The sequence below is a fragment of the Peromyscus leucopus genome, chromosome 3 (genome assembly GCF_004664715.2).
Source record: "Peromyscus leucopus breed LL Stock chromosome 3, UCI_PerLeu_2.1, whole genome shotgun sequence".
In the NCBI taxonomy this organism is placed as follows: domain Eukaryota; kingdom Metazoa; phylum Chordata; class Mammalia; order Rodentia; family Cricetidae; genus Peromyscus; species Peromyscus leucopus.
In genome coordinates, this window is record NC_051065.1 from 157,506,928 (window position 1) to 157,518,143 (window position 11,216).

At 48.4% G+C, this 11,216-nt stretch overlaps 1 protein-coding gene and 1 pseudogene across 1 annotated transcript; both read left to right on the forward strand.

The window, feature by feature from the left end:
* The first annotated feature begins 1,265 nt into the window (after window positions 1-1,265).
* LOC114689569 lies at window positions 1,266-5,149 on the forward strand (annotated as a pseudogene).
* Window positions 5,150-9,358: 4,209 nt separating this feature from the next.
* Window positions 9,359-10,875, forward strand: LOC114689568 (T-complex protein 1 subunit gamma). Its single transcript, XM_028863861.2, is given in 5 exon segments — window positions 9,359-9,574; window positions 9,576-9,608; window positions 9,610-10,472; window positions 10,474-10,571; window positions 10,574-10,875. Coding segments are annotated over 5 exon segments (1,401 nt in total). The 5' UTR covers window positions 9,359-9,469.
* Window positions 10,876-11,216: the final 341 nt, after the last annotated feature.

An 11,216-nucleotide genomic window follows, 5' to 3' on the forward strand; every position in this document is an offset into this window, starting at 1 on the left:
TCTTGGAAAAAAACCAAGCAACCAACCAACAAAGGTAGAATAGCATCTCTCTTTCTGTTGTGGGAATATCACTGCCAAACTTGGGTGGACGTGTTAAGCCGGCTTGACCAATCACGATTGGTCCAAAAAATGACCATGTGACTCAACCTGGGTCACTCAGGCCTTTCTTTTAAAATTGCTCTTTGGGGTCTGGCATGGTTGTATGAGCCTACATTCCTAGCCCTTGGGAAGCAGAGGCAGGAAAGCCAGGAGTTCAAGGACAGCCTGACTTACTTGAGTCCTTATTGCAAAAACAAAACAATTGGAGTTGAGCCGCATAATCCCAGCACTCAGGGGTGGAAGCAAAATCAGGAGTCCAGGGTCATCCTTGGCTGGATATCCAGTCTGAGGATAACATCGGCCACATGAGGCCCTGTCTGTCACAACGGAAAGGAAAGAAAAAGAAGAGAGTAGAGGAGGAGAGAAGGGAAGGAGAGAGAGCAAAGGGAAACCAAGGCACCCAGGGACCTGTTTTCCTGCCTTGTGGGAGAATCCCCTGAGAATGAGGCCAGCTCAGCAGCAGTGCAGGAAGCGGAGAAGCAGATAGTCCTGGCTCTAGCCACGCCTGGAGCCACATGACCTCCCCGACATAGATTACTAGTCATGTCAGCCTATAAAGGCTTCCGTTAGCTTCAGCTAGGTTGTTTTGAAGTTTTGTCATTTGTAAATAAGAAAGGCATGACTAATAAGGGTATATTTGGACAAAGAGAAAGATGGAGGAAGGGCCTGAGGGAGTGACATCAGGCTCTCTGCCTGCTGCTAGGTGCAGGGACAAGTAATGACTCATTGTCCCTAGACTGTTCCTATCTTCTCAGAGAGAAAAACAAACAAACAAACACCCACACATGAAACAAAGACAGTAACTCTAACAATAATAATGAAATGAAGCACTCAGTACCAGCTGCTGATTTAACTTCGATGGAGCATACGGCAGGGTACCAACAATATCCCATTCTTCCCAGATGAGAAAACGGCGGAGCCTTAGGATGTTGCGCACCTTGCTTGCTTGGTCCAAGTGGTTGGCCACATGACCTGGAAGCAGTGCTTCTTGGTTATGTGACTCAGTGGGACCCCGGTCCCAGTACGGTCTGCGTGAACAGCATTTCCTTCCCCTGGTTGGGCAGAGCCCATTTCGTGCAGCCAAACGCAGCAGCCTTGCTCACAACCCCTTATGCTAACCACTCATTCCATATTCATCAGGCCTGTCCAGAAGTATGGTAGGTGGCATGGGTGGAGAGTTCCAGGAACAGACAGAGTTTTGTGGAGGAGGTGAGATCCAAGGCCCCCAAATTGGGGGAGACTCGTGAGAGGAGGAAGGGAGTCGCTGTACATAGAAGGCAGCAGCTTGAGGACAGACAGGCCCCAGTTCCTTCCCTCTCAAGGAGCAGCTGTGAGGGTTCATTATTTCCTATCAAAGAGGCTGGGCCCTCTGTATAAGACACTGTTCCTTGCACACTGCCTCCTCTAAGTAGTGCTGGGCTGGGCTGCAGAGGTCACTGAGGCTCACAGAGATGTGATGCCATGCAGAGTGTCTCAGCCTCGGCGCAGGCAGTTACTATTTCCAGGAAGTGCCACCTGCAGGCAGCTCTTTTGTTATTTTTTTATATTTAAAATTTTTAATTACACGTAAACATGTGTCTGTGCACATGAATTTAGTGGCAGAATTGGGCATTGGATCTTATGGAGCTAAAGTTACAGGGGTCGAGAGTGGCCTGACATGGATGCTGGGAGCTGAACTCATGTTCTCTGCAAGGATAACAAGTGCTCCTAACTGCCGAGCATCTCTCCAGCCCATTTTTATTTTCTTTTAAGGCAGAGTGTCATAGATCCCAGTTTGGTCTCAAACTCACTCTTGGGATGACCATGTGCTGGAATGACAGACGTGCACCACCATGGCTGTGCTGGTGATGGAGCTCAGGGCTTGTGCAGGATAGGTAAGCACTTGACCTGAGCTACATCATCTCCAGCCTTACTCTAGACACACTCGACCTGAGCTCCATCTCCAGGCTTACAAATCCGGCCTCCTTTGTGGGATCTGGAGGGAACTGGGATCCCTAGGAAGAGGAGGAATACGTTCCAGCCACTGACCAATTTTTACTTGAGGCCACCCCAACACTTTGTGACTAATTGGGCAAAAGTCTATTGCATCTTACTTGGCCCTAGAAGGGGTGCATCTGCCACTCAAGAGTATTTCCCAGAGTTCCAGCTGCCTCTGTGAGCACAGAGGGGTAAGCTTGTACACCAGCAGGTCCCCAGACTTCCAGCTCCTGAAAGAACCATTGAAGATGCCATGGATGAATGTCAGAGAACTTTGGTCAGCAGGTGAAGTCCCCTCCTGGCCTAGGGCTCCAGGCTCACGTACTCTGTCTGGGTACCACTGACTCCATCTACCTGCTCCGCTTCCTCAAGCACACTTTTGCTCCCTTACTCCACAGCTGTTTATGGAGGTGCAAGTGACTAAGGCTGCCATGACAGGGAGATGACGGACAGGCAGTGGTAATGCAGGCGATAAGAGCAGGCACAGAAGAGTGTGAGCAAGCTGCCAGGGACCTTGGGGCAGAGACTGACTCAACAACAGCTCAGAGGGCCAAGAGGGGCTTCAGGGAGGCTCAGACAGGAAGTTGCTCAGCAGAAGTCCGCATCCCAGACAGACAACAAGATACAGAGGTGTGAGCAGCTGGCCTGCTGAGAGAGGTGAGAACTCCAGCTCCGCCGGAGCCCTGGGTGTGTGCGGGGGAAGGGGAAGGGTGGATGAAATTGCAAAGCAGGCTGGCAGCAGGCTGGGAGAGGCTGAGAGCCAGTGCAGGCTTTATTCTCCAGGCGAATGTTTTCAAAGTAGTCCCTCGGGACTGCAAAGATGGCTCAGTGGTTAAGAGCACTGAGCAGAGGACCCAGGTTCTTTTCTTAGTACAACCAACTGCAGCTGCAGTTCCAGGGGGACTCGATGCCCTCTTATGGCCTCTGTGGGCACTTGCATACAGGTGGTATGCAGACATACATACAAGCCAAATAATCATACACATAAAATAAAAATAAAAAATAATAATGGGCCAGGTGGTGGGCGCACACCTTTAATCCCAGCACTTGGGAGGCAGAGCCAGGCAGATCTCTGTGAGTTCGAGGCCAGCCTGGGCTACAGAGTAAGATCCAGGAAAGGGGCAAAGCTACACAGAGAAACTCTGTCTCGAAAAACCAAAATAATAATAATAATAATAATAATAATAATAATAATAATAATAAAGTGTGATCCCTGGATGTGTGTGCCTCAGCATGACCTGGGAATCTGAGAAAAAGGAAAAACTCTCAGGCCCAGACCCACAGACCTACAGAACCGGAAACTCTGAGGCTGGGGCCCAATTATCTCAGTTTTTATTTTGTTTAGTTTTGAGATAGTGACTCTATCTCTGTTTTCAAATGTCCTCCAAGGCAGGTTAGGCGGTGGAAGTCTGTAGTCCCAGCTGCTAAGAAGGCTGAAACTTGAGAATCACTTGAACTCAGGAGTTTGGAGCAGCCTGAACAAAATAGGATAGCCTTACCTATAAATCAGACAGACAGACAGACTGGAAGTGATAGTTCACATATGTAAACCTAGTTCCTGGGAGGCTAAGGCAGGAGGAATGCCACGAGGTCGGGACCAGCCTGGGCTACACAGTGAGTTCCATGTCAGTTTGAGCTACAGTGTGAAATCCTATCTCAAAAACTGGTAAAGGGCCTGCCACACAGGCCCAGGAATCTGAGTTCAGATTCCTCAAAACCCGTATAAAAAGTGTCTTGCTGCTGCAACCCCAGCCTTGGAGAGGGGTGCAGAGGCCTCTTGAAGTTGGCCGGCCAGCCTCGCTGTGTCAATGGGCTTCAGGATCAGTGAGAGATCCTAGTTGAACAAGTAAATAAGTCAAGGGCGGAGCTGGACATGTGGCTCAGGAGTGAAGAGCACTTGTTGTTCAATGATGAGAGGACAATTCAGAATTCAGCACTTAGGTCAGGGGACCACAAGGGCTATAACTCCAGCTCCCAGGCATCCCCTGACTTCTGGTTCCTGTGGGCGCCTGCATATACTCACAGGGACACATATGTACAGACATGCACACAAAACAAAATAAGATGGTGGAGGAATTCTGATTTTTAATTTAAAAAGTTTTTGTTGTTGTTCTTTGATTTTTCAAGATAGGGTTTCTCGGTATAGCCCTGGCTGTCCTGGAACTTGCCTCAAACGCACAGAGATCCACCTGCCTCTACACCCACCACCATCACCCACTCACCCTCTTCCCCACTCCCATCCATCCTCCCTTCCCCCAGTGCTGAGATTAAAGGTTTGCTCTGCAGCCACCACCACCCAGCGCCCAGAGGCAGAGGGATTCTAGTGCAGGATAGCCCGAGGCCGTCTTCTGGGCTGCCTGGCAGTCATTGTGGCCAAGCAGGTTCTGCTGGGCTGGAAAGTGGTGATCACACACTGTGCCCGTATCGACATTTCTAGCAATTTCTACAGAGATAAGTTAAAGAGCCTGGCCTTCCTCCGAAGTCAGAGGGACACCAACCATGCCTGAAGCCCCTGGCATGTCCCGTGCCTGAGCTGCAGAAGGGTCACTGTGTGTGGCATGCCTCCCCACAAGACCAAGCCGGGCCAGCCCTTCTAGGTGTTCGATGGGATCCCTCCACCCTAGGACAAGAAAAAGTGGATCATGCCTTTCCAGCCTCGAAACTGTGTGGCTGACGCCTACCAGAAAGTTTTTTTACCTGGAGCATGTGGTTCATGAGGTTGGCTGGAGTACCAGGCAGTGACAGCCACCCTGGAGAAAGCCAGGATCCATTACTGGAAGAAGAAGCTCGCAAGGCCATGGAAACAGGAAGAAAAGAATGTGGGAGCCAGGCGGTGGTGGCGCACGCCTTTAATCCCAGCACTTGGGAGGCAGAGCCAGGCGGATCTCTGTGAGTTCGAGGCCAGCCTGGGCTACCAAGTGAGTTTCCCTGTCTCGAAAAAACCAAAAAAAAAAAAAGAATGTGGGAAGAAAATCAGTCAGTTCACAGAGGTCCTAAGGTCCCAGCAGACTGTGCCTTAAAAAAAAAAAAAGCAGGTAAACTGGTCATGGGTCATGGTGGCACACACCTTTAATCACAGCACTCAGGAGGCAGAGACAGGCAGATCTCCATAAATTCAAGGCCAGTCTGGTCTACTAGTGAGTTCCTGGACAGCTAGGGCTACATAGTAAGACCCTGTCTCGGAAAAAAAAAAAAAAAAAAAGGAGGTGAGTCATCAGGGAAAGACCCACATTGACCTCAGCTCTCCTCTCACATACACATGGCACATGTGTGCTCAGGCACATGTTCACACATCCCACACAAACACTGTGGGAGCCCGTTCTCGGGTTCCTCGTGGCTTTACCCAGCAGGTCCGCATAGAGGATGATCAGGACCACAGGCCTGAGTGCAGGTGTCTGAGATGGTCTGCACTTGGCTGTGCTGGGGGAGGAGGTCTTTTGCTCCACCCCTGGCATCTCTATAAAAACCCTGGGCCAGAGACAGTCCGGGCTGGTTGGAATAGGTTCCAGGCCCTCTCGAGGCTATCCTTTATTTTCTATCTGTTTATCTCCACGATATTCTCCGCAATAAATCCTTCTATCTAGTATTTCCTGCTGATTGCACTCAAGAAAACTCTGGGGAACTGTGGGGGTGGTGGGTAAACGCCCCACAAAACACAAATAAATGCATATAAGCAAAGAAAACCAGATGTGATGGTGCATTGTCTATAATCCCAGAACTCAGGGATCTGAGACGAAAGATGAGGAGTTCAAAGTTATCTTTGGATACATGGCAAGTTTGAAGCCAGCCTAGGCTATATGAAGCCCTGCCTCAAAAAAAAAAAAAAAAAAAAAAAAAAAAAAAAAAAAAAAAAAAAAAAAAAAAAAAAAGCAAATTAATAATAAATAAATACCCCTGGGGGATTCCTGGTGCACAGTAACGTTTGAGGGGTATTTTCTGCTTGTAGTAGGGACCTGGGGGATATTTGGGAGCAGGGCAGTGCCATGTTAGCATTCTGACATAGCAGAGCAGGGGCTGGATTGATTACAGAAGGTGAGTGAAGTCAGGCTGATGGGAACACAAACTACAAAACAGAAGTTGATGGACTGGGATGTAGGTTGGTGATAGAACGTTTACTCTGCGTTCTATTCTCAGCACTCCACCCCACCCTCCAAAAAGGAAAAACACAAACAAAAAACAAGAGTAATAGATACCTCCAAATATGTCATCTAATCTCCCCCGTCCCTCTCCTCACTCCCCTCCACATGCACAGGTGCCATGATACTCTGGACTGAAGACTGCAGCTTCTCTTGAAGTTAGGTGTGATCATGGACTAAGCTTCAGCCAGTGAGCTATGGGTTGAGAGATCTGTATAATGAAGCCATGAGTTCTAAGGTCTATGCTCTCTACGTTCCTCTTCTCCCTGGGATGATGAAACACAGTAAAGATAATACCATAGCAACAGAGGAACCACAAGACAAGAGGCAGACAGGGTCTTTCTTACCTTGTAGTCATCATCCCAGCCTGGGGATGCTTTCAGCCAGATGTTACACACTCCCTTTAACTCACAATTACTCTGTTAAAGAAACCAAACCTGAACAAGGGAAGGGCTGTGCCAAACAATCTGTAGGAGCCCGTCCTTCCTCCCTCCTCCCTCTCCTTCCTCCCTCCTCCCTTCCACCCTTCACTCTCTCCCTCCCTTCCATCCTTCCCTCCTCCCTCCCTCCCTTCCTCCTCCCTTCCATCCTTCCCTCCTCCCTCCCTCCCTCCCCCCTTCCATCCTCCCCTCCTCCCTCCCTTGCATCTCCTCAGAAGGAGTTACGATAACATATAAAGAAAGATAAGGAGCCGGGCGGTGGTGGCGCACGCCTTTAATCCCAGCACTCGGGAGGCAGAGCCAGGCGGATCTCTGTGAGTTCGAGGCCAGCCTGGTCTCCAAAGCAAGTTCCAGGAAAGGCGCAAAGCTACACAGAGAAACCCTGTCTTGAAAAAAACAAAAACAAAAAAAAAACAAAAAAAAAAAAAAAGAAAGAAAGATAAGGGTGAGCCCACTAGGTTTAATGGGGCTGCTCTCATTAGACAGGAAATTTTGCTCTGATCATCTTAGAGGCCAACACAAGGATGAAAATGAAATTGGCTCAGAATGTTTGACGGTAGAGGAAAAGTTAGCTTCCAGTTGGCTACAAAAACTTGGATCATTTCTTGTATAGAAACCGAATGAAGGGCTGGAGAGATGGCTCAGAGGTTAAGAGCACTGGCTGCTCTTCCAAAGGTCCTGAGTTCAATTCCCAGCAACCACATGGTGGCTCGCAACCATCTGTAATGAAATCTGGTGCCCTCTTCTGACCTGTGGGGATACGTACAGAACAACGTATACATAATAAATAAATAAATCTTAAAAAAAGAAAAAAGAAAAGAAAGAAAGAAACCGAATGAAGCTTTGAAACGCTTTCTGCACCTCTGACATAAAATGGAACCAGGGGAGATTCCATTTTAATTTCCATAAAATTTCAGGGGAGATTATCTCCCTACCCTGCCCCTGCTTCCTCTCTCTCTTAGACAACATACCTTCAAATTCAATTCAGGCTGAGGATGGCCCTGAGTTTATCCTGCTGACTCTCCCTACTGAATGCTGGGGTTGCATACTGCAGTATCATCACATCCAGTTTCTTGGACTGGGAATTGAACCCAAGGCTGTACAGGCAACACTGTACAAACTGAGCCACATCCACAGCCTCCTCCCCCCACCTCACCTTTCTTAAAGATTCTTGATATCTAGCTCTGGAAAAGCAGAGGCAGGCATATCTCTGTGAGTGAAGCCAGCCTAGTCTACACAGAGAGTTTCAGGTCAGTCACAGGTACCAAGTGAGACCCTGTCTCACAAAAAAAAGATTCATTTATGTATGTGTATGTGCACCCTGTGTGAGTTTATATGTACCGCCTGCGTGCAGGTGCCTGAGATGACCAGAAGAGAGTATCTGCCCCCCCTGCCCCCCAAATAAAGTTACAGCAGTTTTAAGGCCCCCTACGTGAGTGCTGGGAACCCAGCAACAGAAGTTCTTCTCACTGAGTCATCTCCCCAGCCGCCACCCTCAAACATAACTCCGGGAAGGTGCTTCATGAAGGACCACTGGGAGTGCCATACTTTGCGCAAACAAGTTCATTTGCCCCGTCACTAACCTATATAGGGGGCAGTGAAATAGTTCCGTGGGTAAAGGAGCTTGCCACCAAATTTGACCCATATGGTGGCAGAAGAGAACTGACTCTCCCAGCTGACCTCCCCACAAATGTATTATAGTGGAATTTGTGCACACTTGTGCGTGCACACACACACACACAGATAAGTACATTTACATTAAAGCTTTTATTTTGCTGCTTCAACTTCACCATATTCCAGCTACCCTGCTGCAAGTGGCCAGCGTTATTAAAGGATCCAACAACCTAAAACCTGCAAAATATCATCATAGGGAAGAAATAATAAAGTGCTTGCAGTTGGTCCTGGAAAAACAACTGACACAGAATTCCCTTCAGAAATAAGGTGGTGGCCTACGCCTTTAATCCCAGCACTCAGGAGGCAGAGCCAGGTGGATCTCTGTGAGTTCGGGGCCAGCCTGGTCTACATAACCAGATCCAGGACAGGCACCAAAACAACACAGAGAAACCCTGTATTGAAAAAACCAAAAAGAAAGGAAGGAAGGAAGGAAGGAAGGAAGGAAGGAAGGAAGGAAGGAAGGAAGGAAGGAAGGAAGGCTTATTGAGAGAAAGAGCCTTGAGGTGGTTTGAATAAGAATGACCCCCATAGGCTCATATATTTGAATGCTTAGTCATCAGAGAGCAGCATTATTTGAGAATAAATAGAGGAATTAGGAGGTGTGGCCCTTTTGGAGGAAGTGTGTCAATGGGGCTAGGCTTTGAGGTTTCACGAGCCCATGCCAAGGCCAGCATCTCTCTTTGCCTATGGATCAGGGTGAAGCTCTCAGTTACTGCATCAGCACCCTCCTGCAGGCCACCATGTCCCCACCATGAAGATAATGGACCTCTGAAAAGCTAAGAAAGCCCCCAATTAAATGCTTTGCTTTATCGGGATCGCCTTGGTCATAGTGTCCCTTCTCAGCAATAGAACAGTGACTAAGACAAGCCTCAGGGCTATGATTAGGCCCCAAGATGGGAAAGAGAGAACACCAGAAAGAAAGTGGTAAAATATATCCAAAGCTGCTTATCTGAGTCTCAAAAAGGAAGAAGAGGTTCCCCTGCCATGATGGGCCACCACCCAGTGCTCATGCTATAATCCAGACATGTTTGGAACCTAAATCTATGATTAAGATGCTTGGACCTGATGGGAGGCATCATGATGACCAATGATGGCAATGCCATTCTTCAAGAGATTCAATTCTAGCATCCAGGAGTCAGGCCCATGATTGAAATTAGCAGGACCCAGGATGAAGGGGTTGGAGATGGGACCACATCAGTAATTATTCTTGCTGGAGAAATGCTGTCTGTAGCTGAGCACTTTCCAGAGTACTCAGATGCACTCAGCAATGGTGATCAGTGCTTACTTACCACATGGCACTGGATGATGTGATCGGTACTCTGAAGAAAATCAGTACCCCTGTTGATGTCAATAAATTGTGATATGATATGATGCTGAACGTCATCAATAGCTCTACTACGACAAAAGTCATCAGTCAGTGGTCCTCTTTGGTGTGCAATATTGCCCTCGATGCTGTCAAGACTGTACAGTTTGAAGACAATGGCCAAAAGGAAATTGATGTCAAGAAGTATGCAAGGGTTGGAAAGATCCCTGGTAGCATCATTGAAGACTCGTGTGTCTTACGTTGAGTCATGATTAACAAGGATGTGACCCATCCACGAATGCACCACTCTATCAGGAACCCTAAGATTGTGCTGCTGGATTCTTCTCTGGAGTATGAGGAAGGAGAAAGCCAGATGGACCTTGAGATTACACAGGAGGAGGACTTCACCCAAATCCTGCAAATGGAAGAAGAGTACATCCAGCAACTGTGTGAGGATATTATCCTGCTGAAGCCTGATGTGGGCATCACAGAAAAGGGCATCTCAGATTTAGCTCAGTACTACCTCATGTGGGCCAATGTCATAGCCATTCATAGGGTCCAGAAGACAGACAATAATCACATTGCTAGAGCCTGTGGGGCATGGACAGTCAGCCGACCAGAGGAACTAAGAGAAGATGTTGGGACAGGGGCAGGCCTATTGGAAATCAAGAAGATTGGAGATAAGCACTTCACATTCATCACTGAGTGCAAAGACCCAAAGGCATGCACGATTCTTCTTAGAGGAACCATCCAGGAGATGCTCTTGGAAGTAGAACCCAACCTACAGAATGCCACACAAGTGTGCCGCAACATTCTCCTGGACCCTCAGCTGGTGCCTGGTGGCAGAGATGGCTGTGGCCCATGCCTTGACAGAAAAATCTAAGGCCATGACTGGTGTGGAACAATGGCCATATAGAGCTGTGGCCCAGGCTTTAGAGGTCATTCTTGTACCTTGAACCAGAACCAGGGGGCCAGCACCATTGGTCTACCTACCTCCTTTTGGGCCAAGCAAGCGCAGGAGAGTTGTGAGACCTGGGGTGTGAACGGTGAGACGGGTACCTCAGTGGACATGAGAGAGCTGGGTAGATGGGAGCCGTTGGCTCTGAAGCTACAAACGTACAAAAGAGCAGTGGAGACTCCACTTCTGCTTCTGTGGATTGATGACACTATCTCTGGCCACAAGAAGAAGTGTGATGACCACAGCCTCAAAGCAGTACTCCAGATGCTGACTAGGAGGGGGCCGTGAGCAGGTGACCGCACAGACCCAGCCCTCTCCCCTTCCCTGAGCCAGAGGTCCAGGAACACTGTAGATAGACAGCTTTGTTTGCAAAGGATCGGGTTGTGGGGCAGCCCCCAGTCTGTCCCATCTCAGTTTACAAAAAGTCCTGACATGCATCTCCTCTCCACTGTAAGCTTTCCATTTAGTTTGCTTCCAATGATGAAATCTAAGTCATAAAAAAAAAAAAAAAAAAAAAAAAAAAAAAAGCCGGGCGGTGGTAGCGCACGCCTTTAATCCCAGCACTCGGGAGGCAGAGGCAGGTGGATCTCTGTGAGTTCGAGGCCAGCTTGGTCTCCAAAGCGAGTTCC